We start from the raw sequence: 19,731 nt of genomic DNA, 5'->3' as shown, positions 1-19,731 counted from the left end.
TAGAAAACCGAGTCAAATATATAGAAATAAGAGTCATTCCTCAATTGATAAACAGATAGTTTTCAGTTCATAGTTTACAGTCATATAAAAAAATGCTCTAAGTCACTACTGATTTAGAGAAATTCAAATTAAAACAATTCTGAAGTACCACTACACATTTATCAGATGGGCTAATATGACAGAAAAGGAAAATGACAAATTTGGGAGGGAATGTGGGAAAACTGGATACTTATGAACTGCTGGTAGAACTGTGAATGGAAAGCAATTTGGGACTACACCCAAAGAGCTATAAAATTATGCATACCTTTTGACCCAGACCATTACTAGGTCTGTATCCCAAAGAGATTAAAAACAAAAAGGAAAAGAACCTACATACAAAAATGTTTATAGCAACTCTTTTTGTAGTGGCAAAGAATCAGAAATTGAGTGGGATGCCCATCAATTGAGGAATGGCTAAACAAATTGTGATACATGATTGTGATGGGATGCTATTATGCTATAAGAAAGGATGAGCAGGATATTCTCAGAAAAACCTGGACTTACATGAAGTGAGGCAAAGTGAAGTGAGCAGAAACAGAACAGCGTACACGATAATGTTAAGAGGAACTGTGAACGACTTAGCTATTCTCTCAGGAACACAATGATTCTAGACAATTCTGAAGGACTTATAATGAAAATATGTCACCCACCTCTGCAGAAAGAACTGACGGAGTCCGATTACAAACGTAAGCATACTTTCTTTTTTTTTGACTTTATTTTTCTTGTTTATCTTTTTTTTTTTTTGGTGTTTTCTTTCATAATGTGACTGATATGGAAATGTGTTCTGCATGACTGCACACGTATAACCTATATAAAATTGCTTGCCTTCTCAAGGGATGGGGTAGTAGAAAGAGGGAAGGAGAGAATTTGGAACTTAAGGTTTTAAGAAACAAATAATAAGAATTGTTTTTACATGTAATTGGAAAAATATTTTTTTAAGAAAAAGCTCATCTTAAAAAATAAGAGATGTTACTTTTCTTTAGCACGAGCATTCAATAGTGGTCAGTGGAAAACAAAGAGTAATGGAGGACTTTTCTACTGAAGATCTAAAGCTCAGGTGTGACCATGTTTCCCTCCTCACAGTCTCTCAACTGACTCCAATAGCTCCCTATTAAAGGATCAAAACAGAAAATCCTCTGTTTGGTTTTAAAAGCCTTTCGTAGCCTGGCCCCTGCCACCTTTCCAGCTTGTTACACATTATTCTTCTTCATTTATTTGGTAACATGGGGATGCACTGTGCATTTTCACTGGCTGTCCCCCAAGCCCAGAATGCTCTCTCTCCTCTTTGATGTCTCCAGTCTCAGTTGTGTCAATTAAAATCTCACCACCTGCAAAAGGCCTTTCCCAGTCCCCTCAGTGCATCTAAGTTATCTCTAATTTATCCTTTACGCACTGTATACATGTAGATAGTTGTTTGCATGTTTCCTATCTGGTTATGATGTGAGATCCTTGAAAGCAGGGAGTTTTTGCCTTTCTCTGTATCCCCAGTGCTGAGCACAGTGACTGGCACAAAGTAATAGCTTAATCGACATTTGCTGACTTAACTTGAAAATTTAAATAAAAGCAGACAGGCTAACCAGCTGATAGGTTAAATTTAGAAACTTTCTGTTGAAAATTGAGATTACATCAATGACATATCACAACACAGTAAAATTAGTATCGAAGGATTACAACCAAGAATCACCTACCCAGCAAAACTGAGTATAATTCTTCAAGGGAAAAAATGGTCATTCAGTGAAATTGAGGACTTTCAAGTATTCTTGATGAAAAGACCAGAGATGAACAGAAAATTTGACTTTCAAATACAAGACTCAAGTGGAACATGAAGAGGTAAACAGGAGAGAAATCGTAAGAGACTTATTAAGGTTGAACTATTTACATTCCTGCATGGAAAGATGATATTTGTAACTCATGAGACCTTTGTCAGTATTAGGGTAGTTGGAGGGAAAAAATTATATGTATGTATATCTATCTATCTATCTATCTATCTATCTATATATACATATAGATATAGATAGATAGATAGATAGAGGGCACAGGGTGAGTTGAAGATGAAGGGGTCATAACTGGAGAATAAAATTAAGGGGTGAGAGAGGATTATACTAGGAGAAGGAGAAAGGGAAAGGTAGAATAGGGTAGATTATCTCACAAAAAAACAAAAAAGAAAAGGCTCTTACAGTGGAGAGGAACCAGGGGAAGGTGAGAGAAAATGAGTGAGTCGTATTCTCATAGGATTTGACTTAAGGAGGGAATAACATACACACTCAATTGGGTATGGAAATCTGTCTTACCCTACAGGAAAATAGGAGGGGAAGGGGACAAGAGAGGAGGGGGATGATAGAGGAGGAGGGCAGACTAGGAAACGGGGTAATCAGAAGCAAATGCTTCTGAGGAGGGACAGGGTCAAAAGAAAGAACTGAATAAATGGGGGGATGTGATGGGATTAAGGGAAATAAAGTTAGTTTTTCACAGCATGTCTACTACGGAAGTATTTTGCATAACTGCACATGTACAGCCTATGTTGAGTTGCTTGCCTTTTCAATGAGGGTGGGTGGGGAGAGAGGAAGGGAGAAAATTTGGAACCCAAAGTTTAAAAAACACATGTTTAAAAAAAAATGTTTTCACAATCAACTGGGAAGTAAGAAATACAGGAAATGGGGTACAGAAATCTATCCTGCCCCATAGGAAAATAGAAGGGGAAGGGGGGGGAGAAATAGCAGGGAAAGCAGACTAGGGGAGGGGGTATTCAGAATGCATGCCATCTTGGGGTGGGGGGGAGGGGCGAGATGGGGTGAAAATTTGGAACTCAAAATCTTGTGGAAGTAAATATTGAAAACTTAAAATAAAAATATATATATTAAAAAAACCTAAAAAAAATAAAAATAAAAAAAAGACAGCTCTATTGGACTGCACAAAGGATCTGTGCTTTATGATGTGATGTTTCAAAATGTTTTATCAATTAATAGGATATAGACACAGATGGCATGCTTAATAAATATATAGATGACATATAGCCAAGGTGGTGAATGCTTTGTATAATAAAGTGAAGATTTTGTTAAATATTTTGACAGGGTATGATATTTTTACTTGGAATGAAAATATCAGTTTCATAAATAAAGACGAGATGCATGGCCAAAAAAAAAAAAAAAAAAAGATTAGTATCTAGCTCCAACGTCAGATTTCTAGGAACATTAAAAATGTTATTAATTGCTCTAAGTTTAGGAAAAAAGTATTTCTTTTTCAACAAACATTTAAGTGTATACTATATGTAATGCATAGGTGCCACCACACAGAAAGATAAAAGGGACACAGTGAAGTTTATCTGCTCCTAAGCAACTTATATATTCTATTAGGGACATAACATCTACATAGATAAGTATAAATACAAGGAGGAAAGTTTCAAGAGCAAAGTATAGGTCAGAGAAAGTGCTCCAGGAAAATCTGAGGGAAGAAAAAGATGGTGAAGCCATTGACAATACTTCCTCTTTCAATGCTGATTTGTTCACACATTTCCCATTGATCTGGGGGTACTCGGGTGAAGAAAGGAAGAGAGGAGAGTGGGAGAGAGGAAGAGGGCAAGGATATGCAAGATAAGTGCCACTTCTCCTCTACAGCATCCCCACTGATAATGGAGGCAAGATTCCGTTTCTATTAATTATATTCATACATGTTAAAAAAAATTTTTTTTTATTAAAGTAAGAATTATGTCTCAGAGTATGTTCAGATGGCATCTTCTGGGGAAGAGCCCTTTCATTTTAGCTACGCTGATCCTTGTATGATAGACACACTGTCCACTGCAAGTACTTCGACTTTCGAGCTTAGAGTGTCCTGCATTATATTACTGCTCAGTCTCCTGCTACTCTTCCCCAACTCCCAGGATTTGCACTCCTAGACTCTATCCCTAGTTGAAACTTGTGCCTGCTAGCTAGGTGGCAAGAAAGTCATAATAGGAGTTCTATCTGAGGAGATATAAAGTACCTCCTCTCCTTAGAGTCCTGGGGAAATGAAGGAATAGAAAAGAAAAAGACAAGGCAGAGATATCCCAAGGTCTGGGTAAAGAGTATGAAGCCCTGACTGCCCAGGAACCCTTGTCATCGGTTTAAACATTCAGTGTTCCAACTTCTCATGGCAAAGAATACTGTTCTGTGAACAAAAACAAACAAACAAAAAAACCCCAAAAACCAGAGTGCCATTGGCTTAGCCCTACCATAGTTCTTACTACGCTGGCGTGGGCATTCCTGAACCTAGGGGTCATCTCCGTACCAAGATGAGGCGTAACTGTAGCCTAGGGTAACAAAAAAAACCTTAAGGTTGTCACATAACATGAAGTAACAGATGGGAAGAAAATATGCAATACCACCTTTAGCGTCACATCACAAAGTTCACCATCTTCATAAAACCGTAGGAGTGAACTGTGAAAATCTTTCCAAGCTTCATTGGCTTCAAACGTGTAAGATTCTTCCCCATCACCATCTCTATTTGAGGATCTGTCCTCATGTTGGTGATGCTGCTGCTGCTGTTTTTTCCCCTTTATCAAATGAGTCTTAGTTGATTCTGGGCGCAGAGACGGTGAAGCCATTGACAATATTCCTCTTTCAATGCTGATTTGTTCACACATTTCCCATTGATTTTTAAAAATTTTGAGGGGGAAGAGGAGAGATATAACCTATTAATCTTCACACATTTTTCACATTCAGTTCAATTTGTCATTTCCCTGTTAGTAGATAAGGGGGAAAAAAACCATCATTAGTATCATATTTTGCTTGTTCTCTAGATCTGCTATAACAATACCCTCCATCATCAAAATCAAAGCCAACAAAATATCTCAAGTACCAGGGTAGATGATCTATACACTTCAGATAACAATTTCAAATTTATTTATATTAATGAATTCTCACCAGAATTAGTCAAATTATCTTCAAGCACAGCAAATTAGATACTTGTTATATGCTGTCATTTGAAAGGAACTGTTCTTGATAAAAGCTATATTTTATATTTATTCTGGTTAGAGATTATCCCCAGTTATTTAAAAAATTATTTTATTAGATTTAGTTCAAAATTCAATATTCTTCAGAGCAGTATAGAAATATAGAAAATTTTCAATCATAAAAATACATTTTCTTTAAAAATAACAACCTTGCCTCTACTATCAGTTAATATCATCTAGAAGTAGAATTAATAATTACTTTGTTTGGTCCAGAAGGCAGAACTAACAAAGGATGAAGTTGCAGAGTTGGGTTTAAGTTCATAAGTAAAAATGTCCAACAATTAGGAGACAACAGACTTACTTAAGAAAGGGGTTCTAGGGGCAGCTAGGTGGCATAGTGGATAGAGCACCGGCCCTGAAGTCAGGAGGACCTGAGTTCAAATCCGGCCTCAGACCAAACACTTGACACGTACTAGCTGTGTGACCCTGGGCAAGTCACTTAACCCCAATTGCCTAAACAACAACAAAAAAGGGGGGGGGGGTTCTGCCTAATACAAGTCTTCAGGCAATACCAGATGATGGCTGGTCAGGGACATTACATAGAGATTTTTCTTCAGGCAAACAGGCAAGGGTCAGAAAAGTTCCTATCTATCCTTTAGGGTCTGTAATGTCTACACTAGCGGTATCAAACCGAAACAGAAATGGGGGCTACTAACGCATACACAAGGACCCCCTGTGAGCTGCATATTGACTTCATTTTAAAATGCATGACCTGTGTTTCCATGTCTAGTTAAATATTTTTCAATTACAAATTAATCTGGTTCAGGCTGCACTCATGTGGGCCTTGTGTTTGACATTTCCGGTCTATGCTCTCAGATCTCCACCTACATGCCAAGATGAGCCATGAGAGTAGGACAAGGTAACAGAAAAAGCTTAAGATTGTCACATAACACAAAGTAACAGATGGGAAGAAAATATACAATACAACCTTCAGTACCACACCACAGAGTTCACGATCTTCATAAAATCAGAGAGGGAAACTGAAAATCTTTCCAGGCTTCAAAAGTATAAGCCTCTTCTCCATCGTCTCTATTTGAGATGGTGGAGATGAAGTGCCATTGCACTTTATATAAGGAAAAGCCTTGGCTAATTTTACCATTTGGTAAACTTATTTACAAATAAAGAGTCAAGAAAAACATGAAACTGGCTGTGAAATTTCACCCCCCCCCCATTTCATGTTTTTCTTGACTCGTTTCTCAAATACATAGAGAACCAAGAGCAACTTGGAACGATGCTCAAAGGGCTATAAAACTTGGCATATCCTTTGACCCAGCAATACCACTACTAGGTCTGTATCCCAAAGAGATTAAAAACAAAAAAGGAAAAAAGACTTATATGTACAAAAATATTTATAGCAGCTTGTTTTGTGGTGGCAAAGAATTGGAAATTAAGGGGATACCCACTGGGGAATGGCTGAACAAGTTGTGATAGAATATTGTTGGGCTGTAAGAAATGATAAAAGGGATGGTTTCAGAAAAGCCAGGAAGACTTACATGAAATAATGCAAAGTAAAGTCAAGAGAACCAGGAGAACACAATGGACAAAGTAATAGCAATACTGTAATACTAATTAACAGTGAAAGACTTAACAACTTTTAAAAGTACAAAGATCTATGACAACTCCAAAGGAATACATAAATGTGAACTACTGACTAGACTGTTTTCCTTGTGCTTGTTTAAAAAAAAAAAAGTACTTGTCTAATATGCACTCAACAGATATTACTTTTGATTTTTTTTTTAATATAACCTAGAGTTAAAAGCAGCATGCTCTTTCTCACTGGCAAGACTCACATAACTGTATAATCCATAAAGATCCTCCTTCTGTTGCCAATCCCATTTATATATCCTATAGTTATTCAGATCCAGAAACCACAGTAGTCTTTAAAAATTCTTAAGAGTGATCATTATTTTTTTCTACAGTCAGTATTTAAAAATGAGGTAATCTAAGCGAAAGGTTTTTTTTTAGCAGCTTATAATTATACAATTCTTACATAAACTTATTTAGTGACATCTAATATTACCAAGATAAAGAACAGATTTTTAAAATTCAACAAAATTTGTCTTAATATAGAAATTATAGTGATTTGTCTTTCATAAATAGAAGCAAATAAAAGAATTTCCCCCAAAAGTAATCTCTAATGAAGCTGTATATTTATTTCAAACTTACATCACTTATATAATTGTACTATTATGATTAAAATCTTTCTTTTCCCAAAGGGAATTTGTAATTTTGATATTTAGCTAAAGAGCAACATATGAATTGAAGCCCAGAGACAAACTTTAGCTATAAAGTCCTCAACATGGTATACCCATTCAATGCAACTTTCTCAATTTTTTAATCTCTAAAATCTAATAGTAGTAACCTACCTATGTCAACGATTAATGAATCAATAAAGATCAGTGAGCACTCAGTATAGAGAAAAGGGGATTTTAGGGAACTTTTGATTATGACCTATTACTTTATCCATAAGAAATCTTGCTTTCAAATTTTTATTGACAACTAAGACAATCCTTTGCCTAATTAAATGCTTTATGTACATTTCATCTGACCTTCAATCTAGCTGAATAGGTCTTTGAAATCAAAGCACATAACTACTTTCCCAGTCCAGGGAAATGCTGAGATAGGAAGACAGGACAGCTCTGCTTTCATTAATCTGAGAGCTGTTAATATATATCCCCAAAGATGAAAAGAGCTGCAGACAAGAGCGAATTAGTTTCTGGGCTCTTTCTGTGCTAGGTCATTACAACATGATTCTAATGTCTTGTTCAAAATTTGTTAAATTCCTAGAACCTAAAATACGCCTATATCTTCTATATCTGTTGCTTTTCAATTCTCAGTGGCACCACTTTTTAGACTGGGTTACAACAATCCTGTAACTAGCCTCTCCATTTCCTTTAATCTATCCTACATGCTGATGCTATGTTAACCTTTGGTAGAGTATGTGCTGATGGCTTTTCACTCAAAAGCCTTTCAATGGTTCCTCATTGTCAAATCATCTTAAGTCTGGAATTCAATTAAAAACCCTCTATAATCTAACTCTAATCCATCTTTTCAGGCTTAACTCATACTATTCCAATGACATAATGTAATTTGTTTTCTGCTTTTGTGTCTGAAAAGGACTAAAATATGACTCTCTGAAATTAATGACTTCCTTCATTGTTCTCTCAGCCTAAAATGTTCTCACCTCCACCTGATAAAATGCTAACTAGTTTAAATACGATCTCCTTCATGAAGGCATCGTTCAGTAAGCGATCTCTTCCTTCTCTGAGCTCTTATGGTATTGTGAACATCAATCAATCAATAATTATTTATTATGTGCCAGGCACTATACTAAGCCCCTGTGACACAAAATCAAAAGACAGTCCCTGCTCTTAAGACACTCCCAGTCTAATGGGGGGAGACATTAGATAATTATACAATCAATAAAGGGAAGGCAATATCATTAAGAAAAATCAAGGAAGGCTTCTTATAGTTGATGGGATTTTAGCTGGGACTTGAAGGAAGCCAGGAGGTGGAAATTAGGAGGGACAGTATTCCAGGCATGGGGTACAGCTAGTGAAAACACCCAGAGCTGGCAGTGAAGTGTCTTATATAAGGAATAGCAAAGAAGGCCGGTGTTACTGGATCACAGAGTACATGAGGGTGGGGGGAGGGGGCAAGGTGTAAGAAGACTGGAAAGGTCCAGGAGAGGGGGCCAGGCTGTAAAGGGCTTTGACTGACAAACAGAAGATTTTGTATTTGATTCTGGAGGAGATAGAGAGCTCTAGGAATTTAATGGATAGGAGGGTGGCATGAATGGATGTACCCATTTTCACATGCATCACGAGCATATTTTGGTTTATACTTGTGTACAGACCTTAGTTCTTCTAAGATTCTTTGACAGCACTGGCCTTGTCTTACTAATCTCTATATTTTCTCAATGCCTGGCCTAGTATCTTGTATATAGTAGGTGCTCCTAAGTATTTGTTAAATGAACTAAAATATGGTACAAAAAATTCCAAAGCTAAGTAAAAATTATTTCTACATTGTCAGTATTTGTCACACTCCATTCTTGGGTAGATGTAGACTTCAAGTATTATGGAATTAATGTGTTTTCTACAGATAAGGTAGAATAAGGTACTATTTAAAAATAAACATCATTTCACATCCAACAGTATTACACAAGTTAATTCTGGACGCAACCATACTCTGCTTTACAATTAACTACTAAAATTAGCAAATACCTTTTTAGAAAATGAAACAGAAGAACCAAAAATTTAATGTTTTATTTCTTAATTATAACTAATAGAAAAGATGGTAAATATATGAAAATTCAGTAGCTTTAGGATTGATAATAATGATCATTTTAGAAAGGCAAATTGTCACTGTGGACAGAATGTCACGGAGACTTCAAACCCTGCTTCTTGTATGTACTGCTGCTAGGTGACCCTGTTCAACTCTCAGGGACCTAAGAAACTAATATTGCAGAACAGGTACAGACCTGCATTGGTTGAAAGTGAGGGAAATTCCTCACTGGGAATATGTGCATTCTGAGAACAGGAACCCTGCTTCTGCTTTTCTGTGTATCCCCAGAGCTTAGCATAGTGCCTGGCATATGGTAAGAACTTAATAAATGCTTACTGAATGACTGAGTGTTCCTTATACAGATGAAATCACAGATCCAGACATGTTCTTCCCCTCTTCCCCCACCCCCCCAAAAGATTTCTTTATGGAATGGATTTGAAAATAGATTTAATATTTCTTTAACTAGAATACTTTCTTTTTTTGGTCCAGACGTACGTGCGGAACTCTCTCTTCACCCATGCAAGATGGGCAACTCATAATCTGAAGGTATCTAGGGCACTGAAAAGTTACCCATGCACACATAGGCCACTGTGTAAGATACCCCCAGGTCTTCTTGACTCCAAGGACTGCCCTGAAGCCTCTAGATGATAATTATACCTAAAAATAATATCCTATAGTTGAGATAAGAAAGAACAAAAGGTAGTTAGGGGTTAAAGCAACAATGATTTGAACTCGGCTTTGGGAAATTTACTTCCACGAGTTAGGAGCATGACAGCAATACTACTTTAAAGTAACTATTAATAATTGTAAACAGGCTAATTACATTAACATACTATTTTCAAGTTAGTACCATTGTTGATACCAAGACAAGTCAACTGCAGGCTTATTCTGCTACTGAAAGTAATCCCACCAAGGCAGACCAACAAAGTGCTGTTGGTTTTAACATACACTTACAGGCTTATGATATCATTGACATGGATAATCTCTCCAATAATGCAGATTGCAATCCATCCATGCCTGTCCATCCTACGCAACTCTAATCAGCAATTTCTTATAAATTCACCACATAGGGGCCCCCAACATCCCAAGGCCTTTCTCAAGGTCTCCTGATGTCGAGATTCCAATGGACCACGCAGGAGATACATCTCTCAGTTGTGCTGTGAGAAGTTTGTTTTTCACTTTTGCTATGTGCTCAGCACATCTTTTTGTGGTTGTATATTTCTCTGAAGACTTCTTTCATACCACTTCTACTGAAAAAATACCTCACGCAATGGTGCTACAATCTGCTCCCGTCTACCATGTGCTCCTCCCCTGACAGTTGGAGATCTTCAAAACATCTATTTTTCAGCCTACCGCACAGTATTCCATGACTTACAGCCATGGATCACACCAGAAGAAGGCTGTTTAAAAAGTGGGGCTTTTTGAACAAGGACAATAAATCACAGTAGGAATAGATTGGAAGAAATCTGACAGTAATAGAACAATATATCACATTCAGTTTCAGGCTAACAACTAATGAAGTGACGATGCCAGGCAGGTCTCAAACCAAGGCCTTCTGATTTTAAGTCTGGTACACTTTCCACTACACCATGCTTCCTTTTAATGATGATCAACATCATCTGATCTCAATGAATTATAAAAACTTCACTGAAGAGAAAACAGGCAAAGTGAGTACAGATCTCCACTCATTTAGCCTATTCCAGGCTGTTTCCAGGAAGAGACATTATCAACTATCAAAAATACACTTTCCTGTCAGTCGGCTGGGGGCCACAACAAAGGTTACCAAATATGCATTTTGTTTGAAAAGATTTTCATATGTGTGGGGCCAGCTATAACAGAAGATGATAAAACTAGAATTCCAAAGTAAATGCGAGGATTAAAGTGGGAGAGAGAGAGATTAGATTTCATATCAGGAGATCCTACCATGCTACTTTCCTTTGTAGCTTTTAAAATCAAGAGATTTCCAGATGTTGTTCTAATCCTGACCTTTCCCCCACCTTTGTTCGTGTCATGCCCTGTGTTTTGTAAAGACTCTACTTCTCTTTGCCTCTCAACCCTCATTTCTATATTTTGAGGTCCCCTTTCCATTCTTCTGGGATTAAACTGGGTACAAGCACCCGCCCATTGAGACTAGTGTGTATAATATTTGTCTGGCTTGCCAAATGTTTACTTAACTTGAGAAGTCAGTGGTCTGTGACTGAGAACAATTTAAGAGCAACTCATTTAAATCTTCCCTCAAATTGATGCTATACATTACTATCATTCTGCACTCCTCACTCCGACGAGCCCAACACATCCAATCTGTTGCCAAATCTCTTCATTTCTACGCTCATAACATCTCTCCCATGTACGTCCCCTTCTCTTCAAGTACACAGCCCAAACTCTACTCCAAGGCACTACCTTTTGCACCTGGACTACTTCAATGGCCTTCTAACTTGTCTCCTTACCTCGTTCTCCGCATTCCAGTTCATTCTCTAAATTGCTACCATGGCGATTTTTTAAAATGACAGGTCTGACCCCATGTCAGCTTCCCCACTCCCTCCACTCAATGAACGCCAAAGGTTCTCTGTTACCCCAGGACCAAACATAAACTCCTCTGTTTAGCATTTTAAACTCTTTCTAACTTGGCCCCTTTCTTCTTTTTTTTAGTCTATGATTTAATTACACTGGCCTACTTGCAGTTCCTTGAACACAACACTCCACCTCCTGTATCTTTATCCTGGCTGGCCTCAATGCCTGGAATGCTCTGCCCTTCACCTCTGTGTTTCCCTGGCCTCCTTCAAGACTCAGCTCGAACCCCACCTTCTGCAAGACCTTCCTGGTCCCACCAGCTACTAGGGCCTTCACTTCTCAGACCACCTTCAACCTACTTTGCATATTGCCTGTATGCAGATTATTATTTACATGTTATTTCTCCATTACAATTTAGCTTCTTGAGGGTAGGGTCTGTTTTCTGTGTCTCTGGGTCCTTAGTGCTTAGCATAGTGACTGGTACATAGCAAGCACTTAATAAACGCCTGACTCTCCCGATGGCACTAAAGGCTGGTTCCCAGTGACTCTCGAAGGATTGGGAAAGGCAAGAAGAATCAGAGGGGTATACCAATCTTTAGAGAAATTCTTTCACATACTGGCATCTAAGAGAGACCCTTCGCCCTCCTCTGAAGTGTACCTATGCAAAATGACTCCCTAAGGGGCAGCTAGGTGGCGCAGTTGATAGAGCTCTGGCCTTGGAGTCAGGAGGACCTGAGTTCTAATCTGCCCTCAGACCAAACACTTGACACTCACTAGCTGTGTGACCCCGGGGCAAGTCACTTAACCCCGACTGCCTCACCAAAAAGCAAAAACAAAATAAAATAAAACAACAAAATGACTCCCTGCCTTGAGTCTCTCTACATATTGCATATAAGGGCCAAAAGCCCAATAGCTACAGTTATCAATGCAGGAGAACCTACTGTGTTCTCTCTGTTCCACACAGCCTTTAGAAAGGTGGGGAGTGAGCCCAAAGGTCTAAGTAAACCTGGAAGGACCTCTAGAAAAAGAAGGCATGATAGAGATGTTCAAACTTCTCTAGACAACTTTTAAAAGGGACATAGGCTATTTAAATAATCTTTTAAAGGTCCATACGAGGCAAGACTTTAAAGAAATATTAATTAGCGATAGCTATCATTTATAAAACACATTTGAGTTTCACAAAGATTAACTCATTTGATTCTCACAATCACTCTGTATGTTAAGTAGGACTGGTAAAACTCCTATATGACTGATGAGAAAACTGAGGCATAGAGAAACACAGTTACTATCAAGTTTTTTCTGCCTCTAAGTCCTTTATTCTTTCCATTCTAACACACTACCTCCAGTTATCAATAGAGAGGTACAGTAAATAAAAGCCAACCTTAAAGCCAGAAGACCTGAGTTCAAGTCTAGTTTCTAACAAATACCAATTGTGTGACACTGGTCACTTAACCTCTCAGGGCTCTACACAACTCTCTTAAGAATGTAAGTTTCAGGGGGCAGCTAGGTGGCGCAGCGGATAGAGCACCAGCCCTGGATTCAGGAGGACCTGAGTTCAAATCCGACCTCAGACATATAATACTTACTAGCTGTGTGACTCTGGGCAAGTCACTTAATCCCACTGCCTAGCCAAAAAAAAAAAAGAATTTAAGTTGCGTAAAAGGTATCAACTTGCATGGTGGTAAAGGCAGTTCCCTCAGTGAAGAGTTCTCTATATTAATGCAAATACAGGTTCAGTCCCTTTTTCTTTCCAATTTCTTTCCTTTTCTTAGTCAATACTATCAGAGAGAAAAGTTTCCATTTGCTTATGTTTGTATTGCGAGCATTTAACAGTGCCTGGTACATAGTAAGCACTTCATAAATGTTCTGTGTACTCGGATACATCATATACATTACATAAATGGTACATGATTTTTGTGGTCATTTACAGAACTTTTATACGGGAGGCAATGCAGAGTAGTGGAAAGAGAGGATCCCAGAAGTCAAGAGAGGTGGGTGTGAGGCCCCTCAGGCAAGCCAGTTACCATCTCTGAGCTTTGGTTTCTTCATCGAAAAGATGAAGGGCTTAGACTAGGTGGTCACTAAGACTCCCAGCTCTTAGGATCTTAGAGTAACTTGAACCATTTAAAATTGTTACGGAAGCAGAACGGCATACATGATAAAGCAACAGCCTTGAAGTCAGGAAGTCCTGGACTTTCTAGGTATGTGTTATCTCATTGTGGAATTCTGCCTTTTGTTAAATTATTTATCAAAAATGACTGGGGCCAGAGAGATTTTCAGAGACAGGAGAGATCTCTTTCTCTTTGGATTTCTCTCATTCCCTAAAGTGAGATGTTTAGAGTTATAAGATAATTAATAAATTTGTTTCTGGCAGAGTTGTGCCAAAAAACAAGAGTAAATTGATTATTTCTTTCACATTATACTGGAAAGAAATTATTAACCAGACCGACCTTGGAGAATGTCTACTGTGCTCATGTCCAATTTTAGCTCAATTCTTGAAACCTATATACTCTTACTCAATAAAAACAAAGGCAGAGAGATAGTAATCTGTAAAATTGGGTTGTTTTTTTTTTAAAACAAAAAGCATGTGAAAATACAATAGGTATAAAACTAGTTATAATTTTTTCACTTAGTCAATTTCAGAAAATTATTCACAAATGTTTCTCACAGCAGATCTTAACTGGCAAATTAGGAAAGTTGTGTAATAAAACTCATGTTGCTGAAAGTTTGCATTGTAAGGATTTCCTTTTCAGAGCACAGTAAAAGTGGTATCTAAAATCAGGTCAACAAACATTAAGTGCTTACTATGTACCAGGCACTGTTCTAAGTGCTGGGAATACAAGTAACAAGAAAGCTAGGTTCTGCCATTAATAAATATAAACAAAAAGATTCTCATTCTAATGGAAGAAGACAACACATAAAAGGGTGCTGAAAAGGAGATTGGGGAGTGGGGAAGTACCCATACACAGGATTATGGATGAAAAATCTGGAGACTCAGGAGCGGCGATGGTAGATGAATGAAGGCATAAGCACGGCTGGCCTTGTCACTTCCTCAACTGGAGGTTCCAAGAGGAACTCACCAATAGAGGAGTAGGGGACCATAGGGTCAAAAGGATCTTCCAGGATGAGAAGGCTGCTTCCAGGCAGCAAGGGCTGAGGCATGTTCCAGGATGGCTGCTGAAACATAGTGAAGAGAAAGGTCCATAGCGACAGAAGCAGAGCCCAGAGAGGAATGAAGAAGTGAGCATGGCTGGCCTAGACCCTTCATTAAAAGGAAGTGTCCATGAGCGACCGACCAATCACCAGGGGTGAAAAAATCTAGGTTGAGGTGACTGTATCTTAAGTGCTCAATGTAGAAAATTATAGACTCTATTTCTCTTTACACTGAAAGCCTAGAAAACACACAGACCTATAATTTATTCTATATATCTTAAATTTTTGACTTATGTCACTAAAATGAATCTGGTATTCAATTTTAGGTGAAAATGTTTGCCAGTTTCCACCCCCTAACCCCCAACACATACTCTCCAATGTTGTCTTGCTGCCCAAACTCATTAATAACACTGTGACTGGCAACATTTGCCCATTAAATCCTCACTAGGTTTTGTGGATGCTAGCAGTTAACTGATCCAGAAACAAGAGTTGGCCTTAAACCACATAGTTCCATAGCCTAGCAACTTATCCCCCAGGGAAACAGATCAGTCTGATACAACAGCTCAGATTTCAGGGATAAAAGATGAAATTTAACTTAGTTGACGTTAAGTCTAAAATCTCAAATTTCAATTAGGCATATTAGAGAACTTCTAATTTATCAACTATATTATAAAACATGACCTAATTCATATAAACAAGTTTTAAATTTCTAAAAGAGGATGAATACTTCTTGAAGTTATACTTATCTGTTTTCCATTTAAAACAATACTGAAAGCTATATAATTATCAACTAGTATTTAACATTCACTAGATGCCTTTATATTGCATATCACAGGGAAGGAGAATGTTCCTTTTCCTGTAAAAGCAAATAATCTAAGCTTCCATTATGAAAAATGAAGCCCTGTTTGTCTTTTGTTATTGTGTTTTTCAAATACAGTAGCCTTAGAAAATAAACCATGAATGTCTAATGCTGGATCTGTCCTGTCATGGTCCTATATGAACATAAACATCATGTTATTATTAGGTTATAGATGCTATATCCTAAAATATAACATTTCAATACTAGAAAGAAAGCAGAGAGTAAATGCTCTATGTCATTCATTTAAACAACCATCCCAAGAAAGGGCAATGAAATACAGAACTTTACTAACAGTCCTTCCAATTCTGTTATTGTTAGAACAGGCCTAACTCACGTGAACTAAAGTCATTGGAATTCTGATAACATACTCACTACAAATACGTTTCTTTGATGAAAAAAATCCATGTTTTCCACATTAACATAGACTAACTAAATCCACTGGAAAATGAACTATTAAGAGTTTTCTTTTAGAAAATATAGTCTATAGAAAGAAAGACAAAATCCCTTTAAGTAGGACTCAAAGCATCTTATACAACTCTGAAACTATATCTAATATGTACAAGAAATAAGAGATTAAAAACCTTTCATTTCATCTTGATTCATTTCAATAAGTTAATACAGAATAAATAAATTTTAAAAAGCAGAGACTTAATGTAACATGGTAGAAATAAAATCAAATTCAAGTACTCATAAATACAATCACGTATATTTTCAATTCATAAACTTAAGTCTTCAACTTCAAAATAAATGACTCTTTGTGGTATATCCAAATACAGAAAACCAAAATAACATACATCTGATTTTTAAGCCCAAATTCCTATTCTTATAAGGGGTATACTTAACTGTCATAATGACTTCCCTAAGCTTCTAATACTAGATATCTATTAATATTTAGTTCATAAAGTTCCCTCAGAATGGAACAAATTTTCTCTCAATAAACTTAGTACCTCAGAATATGTAAGTGATATCAGGACACCGATATTTATCAAGTGACGAGAGATTAAACTGCCTTAAAAGTCCAGGATGACCTTAAAGATAACTATAGATAATTGGGAACATTATAGTGCAATCTACTTTACATCAATATTCATAACAATTAGTACATATTTTTAAAATGTAAATTTCGGGGCAGTTGGGTGGTGCAGTGGACAGAGCACCAGCCCTGGATTCAGGAGGACCCGAGTTCAAATCCAGCCTCTGACACATAACACTTACTAGCTGCGTGACCTTGGGCAAGTCACTTAACCTCACTGCCCAACCAAATAACAAAACAAAACATTGTGTGTAAAATGTAAATTTCAAGGCATGCCTTGGTATAAACCATAAAATGCTAGATAAAAGTGAGCTATTATTACACTCGACTCTTTGACCAACTAAATTTACATCATGAAGTAGTAAGAAAAGAGAGACTTCTAGTCGAGAGAGATGGTCCACAAGCTACCTTGGCCAGCTGTTGGCTGCCCATACTCTTCCAGGGATGAGGAACCTGCGGCCTCGAAGTCACGTGGCCTGAGACCACAGGTTCCCCATCCATACAAGGCACTTGGGCCAAGGAGGAAGGAGAGAAAAAAAGTATACAAAGTATTGATAAAAAGCAAACTGGCAAATATTAAACAAGTCAACATAAATGAGAGTAAAACAATGAAAAAATTCTATCAGCAGATAAAATTCTCTGCTAAACGTTTCAAATAGTTATTTTTAAAATACAGTTCTCTTACAAGACAGGCTAATAAGAATGGTGAGGGGCTCAAGTGTTTCATTAAATTCAGAACTATAAGAGAAAAGCTGCCAAAGACGCAGAGAAGCCAAACACCTGTGCCTGAACAAACCTCTAAATACCACGATGCAAAATACCAGAGAGAAATATCACACTCCTAACTTAACCGACAAGCAAAATACTGGGAGGCGGGAAGATTTTATTCTCATGAAGCCACAAAACCACTATCAGGAAACTGATAGAACAAATGCCTTCTAGCTGCTAAGCGAGGAAAACATTTCATCCCTGGGGTTTTGGGACGTCTGGGAATATTTTTTAGAACATTTCACCATTTCAATATAATTGCTTTCATCTGTAGTCCTACGTATTTCGTGCATTTTTAAAACATTCTGAAAAGGGGTCCATAGACTTTTTCAGATGGCCAAAGGGACCCACAACACAAGAAGGGGTAAGAATCTCTATTCTACCAGGACAGCTACGTGCACATATAATTGCGCACAAAATAAATTCAAGGTAGCTTTTTTTTTTTGTTTTTAAGGGGAGGCATGCCCAGCTCCAGGAAACTAGGGGAAGGTTCACGCGTGGCTGCGCCCTTTTTTTTAATCACACAAACCTGACTCCATCGAGGCTCAAAAGCAGCCGCACCTCCACTGCGGGATTACCGTGAGGACCATTAGAGGTAATACGGTAAAGCCCTCGGACAACAACAAGGGCCATATAAATGTCAGCTACCACATCGCACAAACGCACTAATTCAACTGTCTCCGTGCGGATGCCTCCGACAGGTGCGCAGCCCCGAGCTCGCCTGACCTCCGCGTGCCTGCCGGACACTTGAGCCCGACGGCCCCAGGAGCCTTCAATTCCCAGTGTCCGAAACGGAGCAGACCCTCTGGGCACCGCGGTCCTGCCCTGGCCACTTCCTCCCCCACAGCCGCTGTCCACTCCTGCGGATTCTACCTTCGGCTGCGTCCGGTCGTGTCTGACCCGTGGCCCCGTTTGGGTCACCATTTGGTTTGCCATTTCCTGCTCCTGATCATTTGACGGATGGGGAAACTGAGGCAAACGGGGTGAAGTGACTGGCTCAGGGTGACGCTGCCAGGAGGTGTCTGAGGCTGGATTTGAACGCGGGTCCAGCAGACCCGGCCGCCCCCTCCCCGGTCCCGGAGCGCCTCCGCGGCCCCGAGGACCCCCGCCCCCGCCCCCCGGGGCGGCGGAGAGGAGCCTGGCGCAGCTTCTGTCCGGCCGTCCGGCCCCAGCCGCCGCCGGGTCTCGAGGCCGCTCCAGGCCCCGGGCTCCGGGGGGCGCTCTCGGCTCGCCCCCTCCCCTTCCCGAAGGGTCTCCCCTTTGCCGGACACTGGAGTCCGGCGTCCGGAGCGTCCGTCCTGCCTCCCCCAGCGGGGAAGCGACCCGGCGGGGGGGGGGGCCGCCGCGGCGGGGGACGGCGAGCCTGCCCAAGGCGGCCGCGGGCTCCCCCCGCCCCCCGAGGCCCAGCGCGACGGGGGGCCGCGGGTCTCCCCTCAAGTGCACAGCGGGGTGCACGAAGGGGACAATGGCGGGGTGTCGGAGCGGACCGGAGGCCTCGTTACCTAGCTTTTTCTGAAATGGGTCCACCCCCCTCCTCCTCCCCGACTCCTGCGCTCTTCCACCACAGGCGGCGCCGACTTCCCGGGTGCCCTGCTCCGCCCGGGGCAGAGGCTGCGAGCAAGGCGCTCCTGAGCTTCCGCGAAACGGCGGCGGGCGCCAGCGGGTCCAGCTACGGTGTGGGACACGCGCCCCGGCAGCTCCGCCCCCCCTCGCGCCGTCACCGCGCATGCGCGGGTGGGCCGACCCGGGCCGAGAGCACCCTGGGAAGTGTAGTTCTTCGGGCCGCTCTACTCTTCCCTCTGGCTGAGTTGGAACTGAGGGAGACGAGACGAGGCGAGAGGCACGTGCTGGGCGCGGAGCGAGGGAAGGTCTTAACAGCTTCCTCTGCAGAAACCTTCGAGGCTGCCTCATTAATCAACATAGCAACGTGCGTATACATGCTGCTAGATATACAGATATCCAGCTATCTCTATGTATCCATATCTAGCTCTATGTGCTTATGTGTTGTGTGTCCAGGGGCAGGCAGCAGCAACAAAAATATAATTGTCATGCAGGGAGGGTAAACGACAACCAAAGACAGCTGGAGGACTTGCCTTT

At 39.8% G+C, this 19,731-nt stretch overlaps 1 protein-coding gene across 2 annotated transcripts in view; it reads right to left on the bottom strand.

Moving 5' to 3' along the window:
- KLHL8 (kelch like family member 8) overlaps positions 1-19,262 on the bottom strand; it is a 49,137-nt gene extending 29,875 nt beyond the window's left edge. The window contains exons 1-2 of one of the 2 annotated variants that reach the window (XM_027853431.1): positions 19,137-19,262; positions 4,400-4,753 (exon numbers count right to left, since the gene is read on the bottom strand). In XM_027853431.1, coding sequence (XP_027709232.1) covers positions 4,400-4,657 — 258 coding nt within the window. In that variant the 5' untranslated portion in view covers positions 4,658-4,753; positions 19,137-19,262. The remainder of the gene's footprint in view (positions 1-4,399; positions 4,754-19,136) is intronic. The other variant, XM_027853432.1, reaches the window with a different exon arrangement.
- Between the last annotated feature and the right edge of the window lie 469 nt (positions 19,263-19,731).

This window comes from Vombatus ursinus, unplaced genomic scaffold (genome assembly GCF_900497805.2).
Source record: "Vombatus ursinus unplaced genomic scaffold, bare-nosed wombat genome assembly UNPS02009975.1, whole genome shotgun sequence".
NCBI lineage: Eukaryota > Metazoa > Chordata > Mammalia > Diprotodontia > Vombatidae > Vombatus > Vombatus ursinus.
This window is presented reverse-complemented; position numbering and strand designations above follow the sequence as displayed.